At 46.2% G+C, this 17,178-nt stretch overlaps 1 protein-coding gene across 3 annotated transcripts in view; it reads right to left on the bottom strand.

Annotated features, from left to right (window-relative positions):
• The window catches only part of PIGL (phosphatidylinositol glycan anchor biosynthesis class L), a 47,397-nt gene that overhangs the window by 22,524 nt on the left and 7,695 nt on the right, over positions 1 to 17,178 (bottom strand). For all 3 annotated transcript variants that reach the window (XM_043903962.1, XM_043903961.1, XM_043903960.1), the window contains exon 2: positions 16,502 to 16,601. In XM_043903962.1, coding sequence (XP_043759897.1) covers positions 16,502 to 16,601 — 100 coding nt within the window. The remainder of the gene's footprint in view (positions 1 to 16,501; positions 16,602 to 17,178) is intronic.

The raw sequence follows: 17,178 nt of genomic DNA on the forward strand, positions 1-17,178 counted from the left end.
AATTCTCAGAAGGAGTCAAACAAATGCAGAATTAAAGCTCTGCATGGTGTGGAGGAGGGCTCACAGGAAGGGGCCAGTTTACTGGCCGCACCTGTGCCGGATGGTTACCCGATTTGTGCTCTTTGACCTTTCTAGAAATGACTCTAAGGAAGTAATCAGCCTAACAGTGGAAGTCCACTCAGGCAGAGACACCACTTTCACTGCATTTACAGAGGGAACGAGGCTGCAGTTCTGTAGTTCTGACACCAGGGAACAATGTCTTTAACTTCCTGAACTGTGGCTTGTGAAAAATGCTAAAGATAACACAAGAGATTTAGGGCATGTTCAAAGTCAAAGCAAAGAAAGTTAAATACACCCAAGGAAAGGAATGTTAAAACAAAATCGGAAAAAAAGAACTCCAGTAACTAAACTTTAGTTTTGCTCCTGACTTAAGAATGAGACTCATGTGAAATTGAATTGAATTTTGGAAACAAAGCCCTTCTGTGAGAGAACTTCCAAATAAAGGGCTCTGGGTTCAAGAGTCCAGGTACCCTGGCCTGGGCTCCCCGGAAAGCAGCAACCTGAGGAAGGCCTGTTGGGCGCTGTGACCCAGAGCCAGAGGGAGGGGAGGCGGTGCAGACTTGCGGGCTGGCCCGGGGTCCCGCGGGCTGGCCGCCAGACCTCGAGAAAGCCATCTCAGAGCCGCGCGTCTGTCCGGGAGGAGGAAGAGGGACGTACCGATCTTGGGGGGGCTAGCTCTCCAGCACTTGAGGGCCGACAACTCTTGCCGGACTCCGCGCGAGGGCAGAGCGGGGCAGGACAGGGCTCCCAGAGCATGGGATCTCTGCACCTTTACCCGCGGGCCCAGCGTGGACTGGGCACCAAGCGTGGGCACCATCGCAGATGCAGGGTCCGGAGCGGGGGTGGGGGGCACCTCCAGCCGCAGGGGCCGCAGAAGCGCCAGGGGCACCTCGTGGGGACGCGGCCCTGCGACCCCCGAGGGTATGGGACGGGCGCTCCGGACGCGACCCGACACAGAGGACGCGGCGCCTTCGGGGTGCAGTGAGCGAACACGGCGTTAATTCCGCTGGAAGAGGCCCCAAACCTAGCCCTGCCCTGGACTTCCGCGCTCGGCCCGGGAGGTTCTGAAGAATAACTGTGACCTGCTCTGCACTTTTTAGCGACTGCCCTCGGTCGTGTGGGGCGTGACCTCGGGGTGGTGGGCGCGGTGGGCTCTCCCCTCCTCCCTCCTGCCGGACTGGGGACCCGGGGTTGGGCACAGTCACCGCGCCCCGCTGGCGCTGCGTGCGCCCTTATTTGGGCCTGTGGCTCGTCCTTCACCCCCCCTCCCCCACCCCCGACTCCGGCATATTTCTAAACCGAGGACTTCCTCTGTCATCCGGGCGGGCAAAGGTCACCCGAGTTCAGGGCCACCGGAGGAGGGCGGGGCGCAGGCGGGTCACCTGGGCTGCTGCGCGGCGGGGGGTCGCTTCCCGGAATCGCCAGGGACCAGCCCAAGCGGAGGAGAGAGGAAAAGAAAGGGAAAGTTGAGGAGGAAAGAAGGGACCAAGAACCAGGAAGAGGCTGAAACAGACCACAGTTGGTGTCTGTGAAGCATCTGGGCTGCCAGCCACCCCACCCCCACAAGCAATTTAAGAGCGTGGACAATGACCCAGGAGACCCTTGTCCACAGAGGCTCCCTGCCTTCCTTTCTCAGGCACATAAAAGGAACCTGCAGGTCAGGGCTGTCAGGCAGGGCTGTAGCTCACCTTTCTCAGGAAGACACAAGTTTTACATTAATTAGTACCCCAACAAGGTGTGTAAATCCTGCGAAGTTCTTGTGAGATCTTTTCCCCAAAATTGCCAATTCGCTGTCTTACGTGGCAACTGAGAAACAGAACTGCTCACTGAGCTCACTTCAGCGGTCACAGGGCTCAGCTGGGAGGCCCAGGTCTCCGTCCCCACCCCTCCCCTCTCCCCTGGGGCCTCCCAAGGGCCACCCCCCCCCCCCCCCCCCCCCCCCCAGGGCAGAGGCTGTGCAGTGTTGCTCGGGACAGAGATAGAACGGCTGGGGCCTAGACTTTGGACACTTCTCAATCTTCTGGTGCCTGAAATGTCTGCCTCTTTCCCTTTTTTTAAAAAAGCCAGATTTAGGGTCATGTCAGAGAAGGGGTTCATCTCTGCCTTCAGCAAGCACCTGGAATGCCGTCACGTGCCAAGTGAGAAGAGCAGAAGCAAAGCCAGAGGGTGGGATGTGGAGTCCCCGTGGGCGGTGTGGTCAGCCCACTAGGACACCCTGGAGTCCCAGCGTGGGAAGAGGGTTGCCAAACCACGGAGCCCCTGGGACATCTCAGGGTGAAAGGGAACCTTAACTGTAGATTCCACTGAACTGCAAGGCACTGCAGGATGATCAGACCAGTGCTCAAATAATGAAGTCCAGGGCAAAAAGGCACTGCAAGAAACAGTCAAACATGTTGCTGTGGTGGTTCAGAGAGGAAATGTTAAGGTTGTACAGTATGGATGGAAGTTTCATGTAGGCGGCGGTGTCTGTGCTGGGTCAGGGTGAACAGGCCTCCGGACAGGGGCTAGAGTTCTAGAAAGAGAAGAGTGGAGCCATGGCGTGCGGGGTGAGTGTGGGGCCGTGACTGAGGGCACCTGTCTCGTGTAGAGATCTTCGCACAGTGAGGAGCACGGGGAGGTTTCCTCAGGGCAGTGGCTGGATCGGGTTTGCTTTAGGACATCAGCCTGGGAAAGTGAAGGGTGAACTTGGGGGTGGAGCACTGTTAGTCCTCGGCAAGGGTCCAGACCAAAGAGGAGGCCCTGGGGATGGGAGAGAGAAAGGCGCCCAGAACACTTATGGAAAGAGGCTTTGTCAGATTTAGTGCCTGACTGGACGGTACAAGCAAAGAAGAAAACGCCGTTGGAGGTGACTCCAGAGTCACACGGGAGGACTTCATGTTTGCCTGGTGTCTTCCTTACAGTCACAGAGTGTTAGTTGCTCAGCTGTGTCTGACTCTTTGGGACCCCGTGGACTGTAGCCCACTGGGTTTCTCTGTCCATGGAATTCTCCAGGCAAGAATACTGGAGTGGGTTGCCGTTCCCTTCTCCAGGGATCAAACCCAGGTATCCCACATTGTGGGCAGGTTCTTTTACTGTCTGAGCCACCAGGGAAGCCCATGTCACAGGCGTCACTTTATTTAGTCACTTGGTGACTAAATATATATCAGTTGGTGTAATAATGCAGAATGCTAGGAAGGGCACTGAAACTGGTGATACCCAGCTATAGAGAGCTCTGTCAACTGGTGTTTCCTTTTTTTGGTTTGTCTTAAGACTGTTGAAATTAAAACACTGCGTTAAAAAAAAAAAATTCTCATGAAGGAGCTGTAGCCATGGAGAAGCTCTCCGGGAATAGCCTCAAGGGAGCAGGAACCAGAACCGTAGCTTGGCGAGTCAGGTTGGGGGAGAAGGGAGGGGTCTGGTGGGGCAGAGACAGAGTAGACCAGTCCACGGGACCGTGCCAGCAGGGCTTGAGTAAGGAAAGGCCGCTGGATTTCACCCCTTGGGGGGAATATGGGTGGCCCTGGAAGCAGGGCCCATGAAAAGGGGCAGGTGGTGCAGAAGGACGGGTCAGTGGGTGGTGAGAGAGCAGCACCAGGAGCTTTAAGAAGTTTGGGAGGAAGAAAGAGGTGGGAGGCCTGAGGGACTTGGGAGTCCAGAAGGGTTTGTGCAGCTGTGAGGATGTCTGAGGATGCGGCAAACCAGTCAGCCATGGTGGTAGAGAGTAAGCTACCCACGGGGGCAGGAGGAGACAGGTAAGGCCCAGGCGATCTGGCTACAGAGGATGGATGTGTTAAGCAGGGAGCAGAGCTGCGGGCTCAAGGCAGGCTAACAGCTCCCTTGTCATCAGCGTGGTGAGGATGAAACGAGATAAAACCTGATGGACACTTAGAGCCTGGCATGCGGTCAGGGTCCTGTAAAGGTCAGCTCTTGAGCTGACTCTGGATTGGATGGTATTTGATGCCAAGGAAGGAAAGGGGTGATGGGTGCTGGGCCACAGAGAAGTGCGGTGGGCAGGGGCCTTGAAAGGATTGGAAGGATTGGTCGGCAGGAAGGCCTTGAAAGGGGCCTTCTGGGGATTCCACCTGTGTTTCAGTCACAGGACCTCTCTGCAGAAGCCTGGACGCAGAGGGTGGGGGTAGAAAGATGGAGACAAAATGGATACATGGCTGGAGGGCTGCACAGGAGCAGGGGAGGGAGCTGAGAGGACCCAGGTACCCTCCACAGCAACCTAGGGGGCAGTGGTGCGGTCAGTGGAGGTGAGTGCTCAGGCAGCCCGGAAGAGGACTGAGAGGAGGCTCCACAGTGACCTGGCTGGCAGGATGGGGAGGCTGGGAGTGGCCTGCCTGATGGCTCTGGATGGACACCCCAGCACCAAGGGTGAGGCTGGGTGCTGGTCATGAGCACAAAGGGCACAAGGCCCAATGATTTACGAAACGGGAGTGTCCTGGTGGCCATCCAAGTTTGCTGGGAGGTATGCAAACATCCTCCCTATGAGTTTCAGCAGCTACGAGAAGGGCCTGGTGAGATCAGCAGCTGGCCAGGCGCAGCTAAGCAAGTGTCAAGAGTGACCCCAAAGCTGTAACTGGCCTGCAGGGGGTCCCAGGCATCCCCGACAGACAGGCCGGGAGGTGGGACTAGGGAACAAGGCTCTAATCAGTGTATTCTTACTCTAACTCAACAGGATTAATATTAATTGCTGACTTTGTAATAGTTCAGTGAGAACTTTTATATGATCAGTGAAGTAAAGTGTTTACAAAGTCTCACTGTTCAGTTGCTTAATAGAGATTAACATCTCTGCTGCGAGTGGTGAGTTGTGAGTGAGAGATTCTGCTCCTCATGGATGGCTTCTGAAGCAGCCAGTGCTTCCAGGGTCTTGTGAGATGTGGCTGAGCTCAGAGCTGAGGTTGTGTCATTGGTACTCGGGCTCGGGGGATGGCGTGCTCTGGGCGACACACAGAGGTCCCCCCAGGAATGCCAGTGACTGGAGACTCCAGTATTTTCTTCCTCACTGTCAGTCCTTCCTGCTCTTACATTCCTATGAGAAAACTTGCTCCTACACTTATGCTCCAAGAAAAAAGACCAAATAATGCCCCTTCCCAGGTGACCTGATCCAAGCTTCCCCTGTCCCGGGTACCCTGATTCAGGCTTATCCACTCCACTTCTCTGTCTCGGGAAATGGGAGTTGCAACTCAGAAACAGCAGCTCAGAGGTTCCCAAACATTACTGTGCTTTACGATCATCTAGGGAGTCTGTAAAAAATGCAGAATCTAGGTTTCTCACCTCACTAGGGTCAAGGTCTTATCCTGGAGGTGAACAGGAAGCCCACACTGCAAACCCTGATGTGTAACTAAATAGCTTCTTACTCTATGTATCACGCCAGTGTGAACAGCCGTGGGATGGTTAATGATGATTCAAGCAAGGCCATGGGATGGACGGTTTTATTAGTCAAGTAAGTTATGATACAGGTATCCCATGGAATAGTATGCCTCACTGAAAAATGAACTGTATTTGTGTTTATGTATGTAAATCTGCATTTGTAAAGTATTGAAGGTATGGAAGTTTACACATTGAGTAGTTAACAGTGGTTTTCTCTGAGGAGAGAAGCATATGTGGAGGGAGATATTCGTTTTTCCTCACTGGATATATTTTTGTACTGTTTGTTTTTACAGTGTACATCATAAATATTGTTATTAAATATTACTGTTATTTTCAGAACAGCTTGATTGAGACATAATTCACATAATTTTGCAGTCCACTCATTTAAAGTGCACAATTCAGTGTGGTGCATTTTTTTTTTTTTTGGTATGTTCACAGAGTTGTGCAACTGTCATTGCAATTTTAGGACATTTTCGTCATCTCAGAAAATAAACCCCATTATGAGTCATTTCCCACTCCCTTTCCCTCCCCACTCTTGGCAGCCACTGATCTACTTTGTGTCTGTGGATTTGCCTGCCCTGGGTATTTCAGATAAATGGGATCATACCCTGTGTGGCTGCCTGTTAACAGGCTTCTTTTTAGGTTCATATAGCCTGTAGCATGTGCTGGGACTTCACTCCTTTTTGTGGTTGAATAATAGTCCAGTGTATGGCCAGACCATGCTTTGCTCATTTACTCATCTGTGAATGGACATTTGAGTCATTTCTACCCTTTTGCTACCATGCATGGTGCTGCTGTGCGCATTCATGTACACGTTTTCATCTGAATGTTTTCAGTTCTTTTAGGTATTTATGTTGGAGTAAGATTGCTGGGTAAAGGTAATTCTGTAATTACATTTTTGAGGAACTAACTGCCAAGCTGTTTTACACAAACCCACCAGTGCCTGAGGGGTCCAATTTCTTTGTATCCTGGCCTGCAGTTAGTAGTTCCCTTTTTATTTTTTTAAAATTGGTCAACCTAGGGAGTGTGAAGTAGTGTCTCACAGTGGTTTTGATTTTCATTCCTGTAATAACTAATGATGTTGAAAATCTTTTCCTGTGCTTATTGGCCATTTGTGTATCTTCTTTGGAGAAATGTCTATATAAGTCCTTTGACCATTTAAAAAATTAGGTTGTTTGTCTTTTTGTTGTTGCTTATAGAAGTTCTTTATATATTATTTTATATGTTATATATACTATATTGTTGTTGTTGTTTAGTCCTTCAGTCGTGTCCAACTCTTTTGTGCTCCTGTGTACTGTAGCATGGGATCTCCCAGGCAAGAATACTGGAGTGGGTTGCTATTGCCTTTTCCAGGGGTTCTTCCTGACCCAGGGGTGGAACCCATGCCCCTTGTTTCACCTGTATTGGCAGGCGGATTTTTTTTTACTGCAGAGCAGAGCTACCAGGGAAGCCCATATATACTATATAATATATAAGGATATATTACATTTGTCTGTATCTATCTCTGGATATTAATCCTTTTTCAGATATATGATTTACAAATGTTTTCTCTCATTCTGTGAGTTGTCTTTTCATTTTCTTGATGGTATGCATCAAGCAAAAAAGGTTTTAATTTGGCCTGTTTTTTCTTTTGCTAATGGTTGATGCTTTTGGTGTCATATCTAAGAAGGTTCTGCCTAACCCAAACTCATGAAGATTTACTCCTATATTTTCTTGCAAGTGTTTGATAATTTTAGCTCTGCTATTTGGGTTTATTTGAGCTAAATTTTGTGTTTAGTGGAGAGGAAGGGAAGCTTGTTCTCTGGTATATGGATATCCATTTGCAGAAGAGACTGTGTTGCCTCGGTGAATTGTCTTGGCAGCACTGTTGAAAATCAACTGACTATATATGTGAGGGTGACAGTATTACTAAAAAAGGTAAAAAGAAGAAAAAGAAAACCTAAAAAAGAATAAACCCTATAAATCCTTCTAATACTGAAACTGGGTAGTTAAGCTGTGGGGCTTCCGAAGTGGCTCAGCAGTAAAGAATCTGCCTGCGAATGCAGGAGACCCAGGTTCGATCCCTGGGTCGGGAAGATCCCCTGAAAGAGGAAATGGCAACCCACTCCAGTATTCCTGCTTGGAGAATTCCATGGACAGAGAAGCCTGGCAGGCTACATCTCAAGGAGTGCCAAAGAGTTGGAGACGACTGAGCAACTGAGCATGCAGGCATGCAGCCCTGCAGAACCAGGCCTGTCTCACCATGACAGTTTTGCCAGAGGACCACCACATCAACTTACGTTGCAACACACACAGGCAGCTGCAGTGTTTCTTGTCCTAAGGGCTCTCATCCCCCAGATGACTAAGACTTTTTTCTTGGAACTTGGTGTGGTGGGGAAATAATCTTAAAGGCTGACCCAGTGACCTTTCTTCTGGACGCAGACACTTTGTCTGTAAGGCTTGAGTGGGAGAGAATTAGTTGCCTCTCATCCAGAGTTTTTGGTTCCTAGTGCAATTACTGCAGATGCTATAGACTGAAGATTTGTGTCCCCTAAAAATCCATATGTTGAAACCCATTTTCCCAGTGTGATGGTATTTGGAGGTGGGGCCTCTGGGAGGTAATAAAGTCACAAGGGCAGAATCCTCATGAATGGGACTAGTGTCCTTAGAATAGAAACCCTAGAGCGCTCCCTTGGTCCTTCCACCACGTGGGGACACAGCAGGAAGGTAGTAGTCCGTGAATCAGGAGACAGGGCCCCACCAGACACCAAATCTGCTGACACTGTGATTTTGGACTTCTCAGCCTCCAGAACTGTGAGACACAATTCTGTTACGAGCCATCCAGTCTGAGGTGTTTTTGTTCTAGCTGCCCAAATGGACTATGACAGTGGGGGTAAGGGTGAGCTGGCTAAACTCAGTTTGGTTCTTAAAGGGTCTACTTCTTAGTGTTTTAATATGCCTATTCAGGGATTCCTTGGTGGCTCAGTGGTAAAGAATCTGCCTGTCAATGCAGGAGACACGGTTTCCTGATCTGGGAAGATCCCATCTGCTGCAGAGCAGCAAAGCCTGTGCGTCACAACTACTGAGCCCGTGCTCTAGAGCCTGAGGACTACTGAGCCCTCACATCCTGGAGCCCGTGCTCCTCAACAAGAGAGGCTGCTGCAGTGAGCAGCATGCACAGGCACCGCAACCTGAAAGTAGCCCCCACTTGCCGCAACTAGGGAAAAGCCTGTGTAGCAGTGAAGACCCAGCCCAGCCAAAAATAAATAAGTAAATAATTATATACATAAAAAAAGATCCCATGTGCATGCTGCAACTAAGACTTGGTGCAGCCAAATAAATAAGAATAAAAATGTTAATTTATTAATTAAAAAAATCCCTACTTTGCTTCCCGAGGAAAGGACCAAAGTGTGTGACAAGGGACATAGACTGCCATGGGTGTCATGAAATGTAGAAGTGCTCAGTAAAATGGAAAGCACTTAAAAACAAATCAGCTACATTGCTGAGTTGAGCACATGACCCTCCATTTATAGAACAACCACATCTAAACACATTCTGCTCTGCCCCTGAGAAGATCTAGGAGCTTTAGGAAAAGTCACCATCTCATCCAGTCGTTGCACATATAAGACGAGAGAAGCCCAGAGAGAGGGCATTATTTGCCAAAGGTCACACAGTAGGCCTTACAAGCTGAAGCCACATTTCATGACTCCTGGACGAGAGCTCTTCCATCACACTGTACTTCCCTCTTTTTCTTTTCTCTGGTTTTGATTTTCCTCATATTCACCCTTCCTTCATCTGCCAGCAGGAATCTGTTTAAGTTGAAACATGGACTTACACTTATAGTCCTAGCAACATCTCCATTTCACTCTCTTCCCTCAAACTCCATAGGAAACGACAGCAAAAGAAATAATTACAGAGCTTCAACTTTGATGAAGCAAGTAAACCACCATATCAGAAAATCACCGGACATAGAACATACCTGCCTGGTAACATCTGCCCCAGAGAGGAGGTGCACAGCTGGCCAGCAGTGCTTTACCTTGGCACTTCCAACAGGATTTGGAAATGCCTCAGAATCAAGCCTCACCTTCTCAGAAACAATATACTATAAAATAAATTCAGTGAAACTGTCGGTTTACAACTGATATACGCTCATTATCAAAACTAAGGAAAATACAGAAGAGTGTAAAGGAAGTATATACTGCTTTTTAAACTCAATATTCTATCAGGAACATCTTCCTAGACTATGAACTATGCATGGAAAACTTTGAATTGTGTGGGACTGCCCTGGTGGTCCAGTGGTTAAGACCCCATACTTCCGATGCAAGGCACTCGGGTTTGATCCCTGGTTAGGGAATTAAGACCCCACATGCTGTGGGGCAACTAAGCCCAAGTGCTGCAACTACTGAGCCCTCACACCGCAACAAAAGATCCCAAATGACATAAGGAATATCCCGAGGCAGCCAAGTAAATAAATATTAAAAAGAAAATTTTTAATTGTGGCTTAATGTTCTGGACCATGGCTATATAATTAATCACCTACTGCTACATTAGATTGCTATCAATTTTTTTGCTGTAATGAATATCACAATACACAGTCACCTTGGTTCCTATTTTTGTGGCATATTTACAGCCTCTTTCAAGGAGCAGAATCAGCTACAAATACATGCCTTGTTGAAGCCAGCCTCCCCGGTCCCACTCTTCTTCTAAACTGACACGTGACTCGACGCCCCAGCCTCCCTCCAGCTCCCAGGATAACGTGCCTTTGAAGTAGCACGGGAGCAGCCCTCCATGTTGGCATAGTCGCTCTGTATCAGCTCGGTCCACTGCAGTCTCCTCCCACAGCTCCTTTTCTAGGAAACACCGCTGTCCTTTGTGCCCTCTGGGAGGATGGGTGCCCTGCCCTGCTCTTGCCAACTGGGACTGGAGCGCTGCCCTCTCACTGTACCCGGTCACTTCTTTGTGTCTTTGGAGAAAATGCCCTGCAAGGAGCTTTGTTTTATCTTTTTATAGTAAGAGGACACTTGGTCACGTTCACTTTGGCACTTGGTGTATGGTCTGTTTTGGTTTCTGGAAAGGACTGGCTTTTACAGGGTCTCAGGAGGAGACGGGGTTAGCTACCAGTGGGACCCCAGCAGCCCCAGACTCTCTGCTTTGTGGCTTCCCTTTCACTGATTTGTGTGCATTTATTGGAAAACACAGAGACTTCCAGGAACTGGTAGCAGGCCAGGCTCATTTATGCTGCCTAGTGGGTACTGGCGGAGAAGGCAATGGCACCCCACTCCAGTACTCTTGCCTGGAAAATTCCATGGATGGAGGAGCCTGGTAGGCTGCGGTCCATGGGGTCACTAAGAGTTGGACACGACTGAAGTGACTTAGCAGCAGCAGTGGGTACTGGATTCTATTTCCTTGTCCAACTCAAATCAGTCTGTTAAGGTCTTGGGCTTGTTAATGCCAGGATGATGTTGAGACAAGCACTGGGAGAAAAGATGCTGAAACCTTAGGATGGTGGAGCCAAACTGACAGAGTGGGAAAATCAACATGTAGAAAAATACTCCCAAACCTAAGTGCTCACTTAGGACTTCCAGAAGGCTAAAAATAACCATGCAAGTCAGGGATCAAGACTGTTTTCTTAAAAAAAAAAAAAAAAAAAAAGGTGAAAACAGTTTTACTGAAGTCTCAGGAATTGGTTTGCTATTCACCATTTCTGGATCAATGAAAAAAAAAAAAAAAACCGAGGAAAGGGGGTTGGAGACCACACACATGAGCTGCCACAGGAAGGAAGCTTCTGGTGTGAGCCAAGTAGCCTGTTTATTCAACAAACATGCATCAAGCAACTATGTATCAAGTGTTAGGACAGTGGTTGGGGATATAGGAATAAGAGATACAGAGGGGCTTATGGAGTAAAAAAAATAAGGTATATGTTAGGATATGATGGGACAGTGACAATGTAGCCAAAGTGCCCAAGAAAATCTGGGCAAATCATGGATGTTGCAAAGTCAAAGGTAATCTTGAGCTGGGGTTTCAAGGATGAATGGGAGTTTGCTAGACAGCCAAAATGTGGGGAGTTGGGAAGGGAGGAAGCAGTCAGAGGAGTGCAGGCACATGCATGAGTGTGGATGCAGAAGAAAGCTTGGTGTGTTTGCAGCCTGACTTGCATACGAGAACTGACTCGGGTGCTGGGAATCCTCCGCTTTTGTGGTGGGAATAGATGTGATGTGGGTACAGCAGGTATGGGATGCTAGGAGCAGGGATCAGATCACGATCAGCTCCGAGACCCCAAAAGTTTCTCCCAATGGTTGGTTGTTGGGCCCTGATGAGTTTTTATGGGCCTGGTTATGACTGGAAGGTCTACTTTGTTTTATTTCATTACAATCAGTGTGTGTGTGTGTGTGTGTGTGTGTGTGTGTCACTCAGTTGTGTCCAACTCTCCAATCCCATGGGCTGTAGCCCACCAGGCTCCTCGGTCCATGAGGATTCTCCAGGCAAGAATACTGGAGTGCCATGCCCTCCTACAGGGGATATTCCCAATGCAGAGATCGAACCTGGGTCTCCTGCGTTGCAGGCAGATTCTTTTTTTTTTGCAGGCAGATTCTTTACCATCTGAGCCACCGGGGAAGCCCCCCTTAAACCCCTCCCCATTTCCAGCCTGAGCCCGTTGGAGCAGCATATCTGACCCTCTGCCCACTGGTCCTTCAGAATAAGGCCCTGAGAAGACCACAGTGTTTATAAAAAGGCTTGAAAAGCATTACTATCTTTTCAAGGAACTCTATGCTTTGAACTTACCAAAATGTATACAGAATTGTTTCTAATTTAGCCTTCACTTGTATGGATAGAAGCTGAGTACAGAGGGAAGAATTTTTATTAGTCATGTAGTAGTAGTTAAAAATATATAATCATTTTATTGCACTTCACTATTATGCTTTAAAGATACTGCATTTTTAATGAACTGAAGGGTTGTGGACCTATGACAGCAAGTCTACTACTGGTGCCATTTTTCCAACAACATTTGCTTATTTTGTGTATCTGTGTGACATTTCAGTAATTCTTGCAATATTTCAAACTTTTTCATTATTATTTATTAGTTATGGTGATATGTGATCCATGATCTTTGATGTTATTGTTACAACTGGCTGAAGGCTCAGATGATATCTACTTTTCAACTAAGGTATGTATGTTATTTTTTTTAGATGTAATGCTATTGCATACTTAATAGACTATAGTATAGTGTTGACGTTACTTTTATATGCACTGGGAAACCAAAAAATTCCTATTGACTTGCTTTATTGCAGTGGTCTGGGCCTGAACTTACAGTATCTTTGAAGTCTGCTTGTACTTTAAAAAAGTAATACAGAAAAAATAAATAAATAAAAAGTAATACAGGCTTCCTTTAAAAGAAAAAAAAAAGCAAAATAAAACTGTACAGAATTCTGTGAAATTAAGAAGTGCTAGAGTCCTTCCTTCCCTGGCCAAACTAAAGAGCAGCTGCTATTGACAAGTCTGGTGTGTGTTCTCTTAGAATATACATACAGAAATGTGTGTTTACTTTTTGTTTTGAAATGTAAATGAAACAATTCTATGGACTCCAGCACAAAAGCAACAAATGAATACTCAGTCTGTAGGCTGCACTTCCCAGTCACATTCAGTTCCCAAGAGTCCGGGAGAAGGTCTCTAAGCCCTTTTCTAGCCTGAACCTCAGCATGTGCACAACTACTGTTTCTGCAGACACAGCAGTGGTGCCTATCAGGCCAACACCCATTATCCAGTTCCTGGACCTTGAACTGTTCTTTTTCCTCAGCCTCTAGCATGGCACCTTGCCCATTCCAGGAGCTTTAATCCGTATCTGTTAATAACATTCATTTAAACATCACATGGTTCATTAAATTAGCAGAACCTACAAGTATTAAGGAACTGGGTAAGGTGACCAAGAATATCCACTTAGTTGTCTAATGACTTAGATGCCTCCTGTTGAAAATGGAACTGTTTTCTCTTTTTAAGGGGTTGGCTAAGGGGCTTACTTAGGTGAGCTCCTCTGGCTAAATGCCTCATTGGAATCCAGCCATGAAGCTCAGAGCAATGGAAGAAAGCACTGACAGTACACAACGTCAGATGTTCTCTTAAGCACATGTCGGTCGTTCGCTTACCCTAACAAAGTGGTGACCTACTTTCCCGCAGAAAGTCAGGAATCAATTCTGTCTTCCTTTCTGCTTCAGAATCCTAGCACTGACTGCCATTTATTAAACGTCTGACCTCAGAGGAGTCTCTTAAGCTTCAGTTTCTTTGTGTGAAACTAAAAGGATCATTAAAAAACCTGTGTTTGTACAGTCATTTGAAGAATTGAACACGGTGACCTTTGTGCGATTGTGAGTCAGGCTTGGAGAAGTCAGAGCGCAGTGACCAGACGGCCTCGGCTGCAAGGCCTGCTCTGCCAGTGTCAGCTGGGTGACCCCAGGCAGATGACTCAGCCTCTCACTAGTCCTCTGTTTCTCATCTATAACCTGGGGACGTAACTGGATTATTTTCAAGATTAAGTAAGATCATGTGTTTAGCGAGGTCCTTGGCGCTGACAGTGAGTTGAATGTATAGTTACCATGATAATTCTGAATGTGGGCCCGCCGTGAAACTTTCCTTTCTCTTCGTCCCCTTCATCCTTCCCTTTGACTCGTCTAAATAACCCAGAGCAAGATTCCAGAGCTCTGCATGCTGGGTTAGGAAACTAGAGGCTGAAAGACTGAAAACTGCATGCTGCCAGGGACTGAACTGTATTCTCCGCAAATCCGAGGGTTGAAGCCTTAATCCCCAATATGACTGTAGTTTGAGATGGGGTCTTTAGGAGCTCATTAAGGTTAAGTGAGGGGCTTCCCAGGTGGTGATAGTGGTAAAGTACCCACATGCCAACGCAGGAGACATAAGAGACTTGTGTTCGATCCCTGGCTCGGGAAGATCCCTTGGAGGAGGGCATGGCAATCCACTCCAGTATTCTTGCTTGGAGAATCCCCACAGACAGAGGAGCCTGATGGGCTATGGTCCATAGGGTTGCAAAGAGTCAGACACGACTGAAGTGACCTTATCACGCACGCGCACAAGGTTAAGTGAGGTCATAATGGTGGGCCCTAACCCTATAGGACTGGTGGCCTTGTAAGAAGAGGAAGAGAGAAACTTCCCTCTCCCCTCTGCTTGTGAGCAGATAGGGAGAAGATGGCCATCTGCGTGCCAAGAAGCAAACCCTCTCCAGAAATCAACCCTGCTATACTTTGATTTTATACTTTCAGCCTCCTGAATTGTGAGAGAAAAATATATTTCTGCTGTTTAAGCTGCCCAGACTGGTATTTTGCCACGGTGGCCTGAGCAGACTAAGACACCTGGCTTCCTTGAATCTTCAAACTGGCTGTGGAATTATTTATTTTTAACAAGTTTACGGCTCCTCTTACAAGTAGGGGATGTTGCTGAAGCTGCATGATCTTTTGGATATATAAAAAGTATAATAAATTAAGTCAGATTCTTAATTTCTTATCAAAAGGACATATGCACCAACATGAAAAGGCTCAATGGCCAAAGAGGAGATGACTGCAGTATCAAAGAGCATAATGATTTAAACTGAAAAACCGAACATGTAAGTTCCTGAGTGCCCCATCCAACAAACCAACAAATAACTGATTACTGGTGCAGTTACGTAGGGGATCAACTTCTATTCTGAAAATGGCGACTAAAGGGAAAGAAGCATTTTAGCTTGTCTTTTGGAGTCAAACTATATATATCAGGGTAACTAAATAGCCCCAGTTGATAAAGTTCTGCTTTATAGAAGAATTATAGCTGGTATATTTGGAACTCAGGAGATGTTTAGAGACTCACCATTTTGCAATCTCTACTTAATTAATGATTCCTAATCATGAAAGCACTACATGAAAGGTTGATGTGGGTCTTTACAATGAAAAGGAATGGTTGTTACCACGTAAACTCACCAATTGATTGTAGGATCACTGAAAGTGAGACAGTACACGTCTCCTGAAATGATGGAATGGGGTGGATATGGTACGGCTTCTGGTCCCTGAAAGTTAGTGCTCGTTTCCAGTTTGCAAGAAATACAGAGGCTAAAACAACCACTGAGGCAATACCACGAGAAGTAGACAGACAAGTCTTTCTACATGGCGACTGACTCAATTTTTTCAACAATCAATGACATTGGGAGGGGGAAGGGATACGAAGCATATCAACCAGCTATAGTGTGGGCACTTTGTTTATACCCTGATTTGAACAAACCAACTGTGAAAAGACACTTTTGAGCTACTCAAAGCAGCTCAAAATGGACTGGGTGTCCATTTTGAAACCAAGGAATTGCCATTACTATCAGTTTTGTTTGATGGGTTGCTAATGACGTTGTGGCTGCATGAAAAAAAAAGTCTACCTTCTTAAGAGATCTATCCCTAAGTACATAAGGTAGAATAACCTGATGGCTGGGTTTTCTTTAAAATACTTCATACACGGGAGGAAAAAATTGGGAGACTGGGATTGACATATACACACCATTATATAAAAATATATAAGGATCTACTATACAGCACAGGGCACTCTGCTCAGTACTCTGTAATAGCCTATATAGGAAAAGAATCTGAAAAAAGAGTGGATATGTGTATATGTATAACAGATTCACTTTTCCGTGCAGCAGAAACTAACACAACATTGTAAATCAACTATACTCCAATAAAAAGAAAAAACACAGCTAAGTTATAACTGCAAAATAGCCCCTAAAACTTCACACACAAAAGATATTATATGGGGATAGATGCACACATAGCAAAGGCTTGATAATTACTGGCCTTAGACAACAGGCATGTGAGGGTTCATAATACTGTTCTTTACACTTCTGACATATTTTATAATTTTATTTTAAAGATTAAAGAAGTAGCTATCTTAAGACAAAATCTGAACAGAAGTTGAAAAAATTCATTTGCGTTATACTGTCACTTGAAAACAAATGTGAAACTATATCTGGGTAACTTCTTAAATAAGAATGTTCTTACCCACCCACATGAGTTTTTTTGTGTCTTTTCAGTGTACCACTGTGTATTTATTGCCACTGAATTTCCACATTGTTAAAAGATACATTTACCTGTTTTCAATAATCATTACGTTGGAGGGGGGAATCCCCAGAACATCACAGCTCTGCAAGAGTTCCTTCTTACGGATCTCCCCTTGATTGTAGTAATTTCCTGAGGATAACAAATACATGGTGGTCGATTTCTTTATCAGTGGAGATCTATTGTCCACTCATTCTCATCTTGTTCCCAAAAGGATTTAAACTATCTGAAAATTTTGTGGTGGTGATAAAAGTTGGAGAAACACAACACTAGGGTTACTGTCAGACACACCTGTGAAGCACAGTCTTCTTAATCACCATTGAATTCTTCTCCATTTCTGTCTATCCATACGTCTGTCTGTCTGCCAGTCTGTGTTTCAACTGCATGCTACAGGCTTTGCGTACTGGCTCTGTAGTTAGCAGATTTAGGACTGACTCTTCCGTAACCACTCAGAACAAGTAGGGTATCCGGACATACTATTCTTTTGGGCCTATTATTTAATCTTATTTTTTAAATCAAAGTATAATTGATTTACAATGTTGTGCTGTAGAGCAAAGTGACTCAGTTATACACATATAGACATTCTCTTTTTTATATTCTTTTCCAACATGGTTTATCACAGGATACTGAATACAGTTCCCTCTGCTATACAGTAGGACCTTGTTGTTTATCCATCCTGTATGTAATCGTTTACCTCTAGTGAATCCCA

Source organism: Cervus elaphus, chromosome 5 (assembly GCF_910594005.1).
Source record: "Cervus elaphus chromosome 5, mCerEla1.1, whole genome shotgun sequence".
In the NCBI taxonomy this organism is placed as follows: Eukaryota; Metazoa; Chordata; class Mammalia; order Artiodactyla; family Cervidae; genus Cervus; species Cervus elaphus.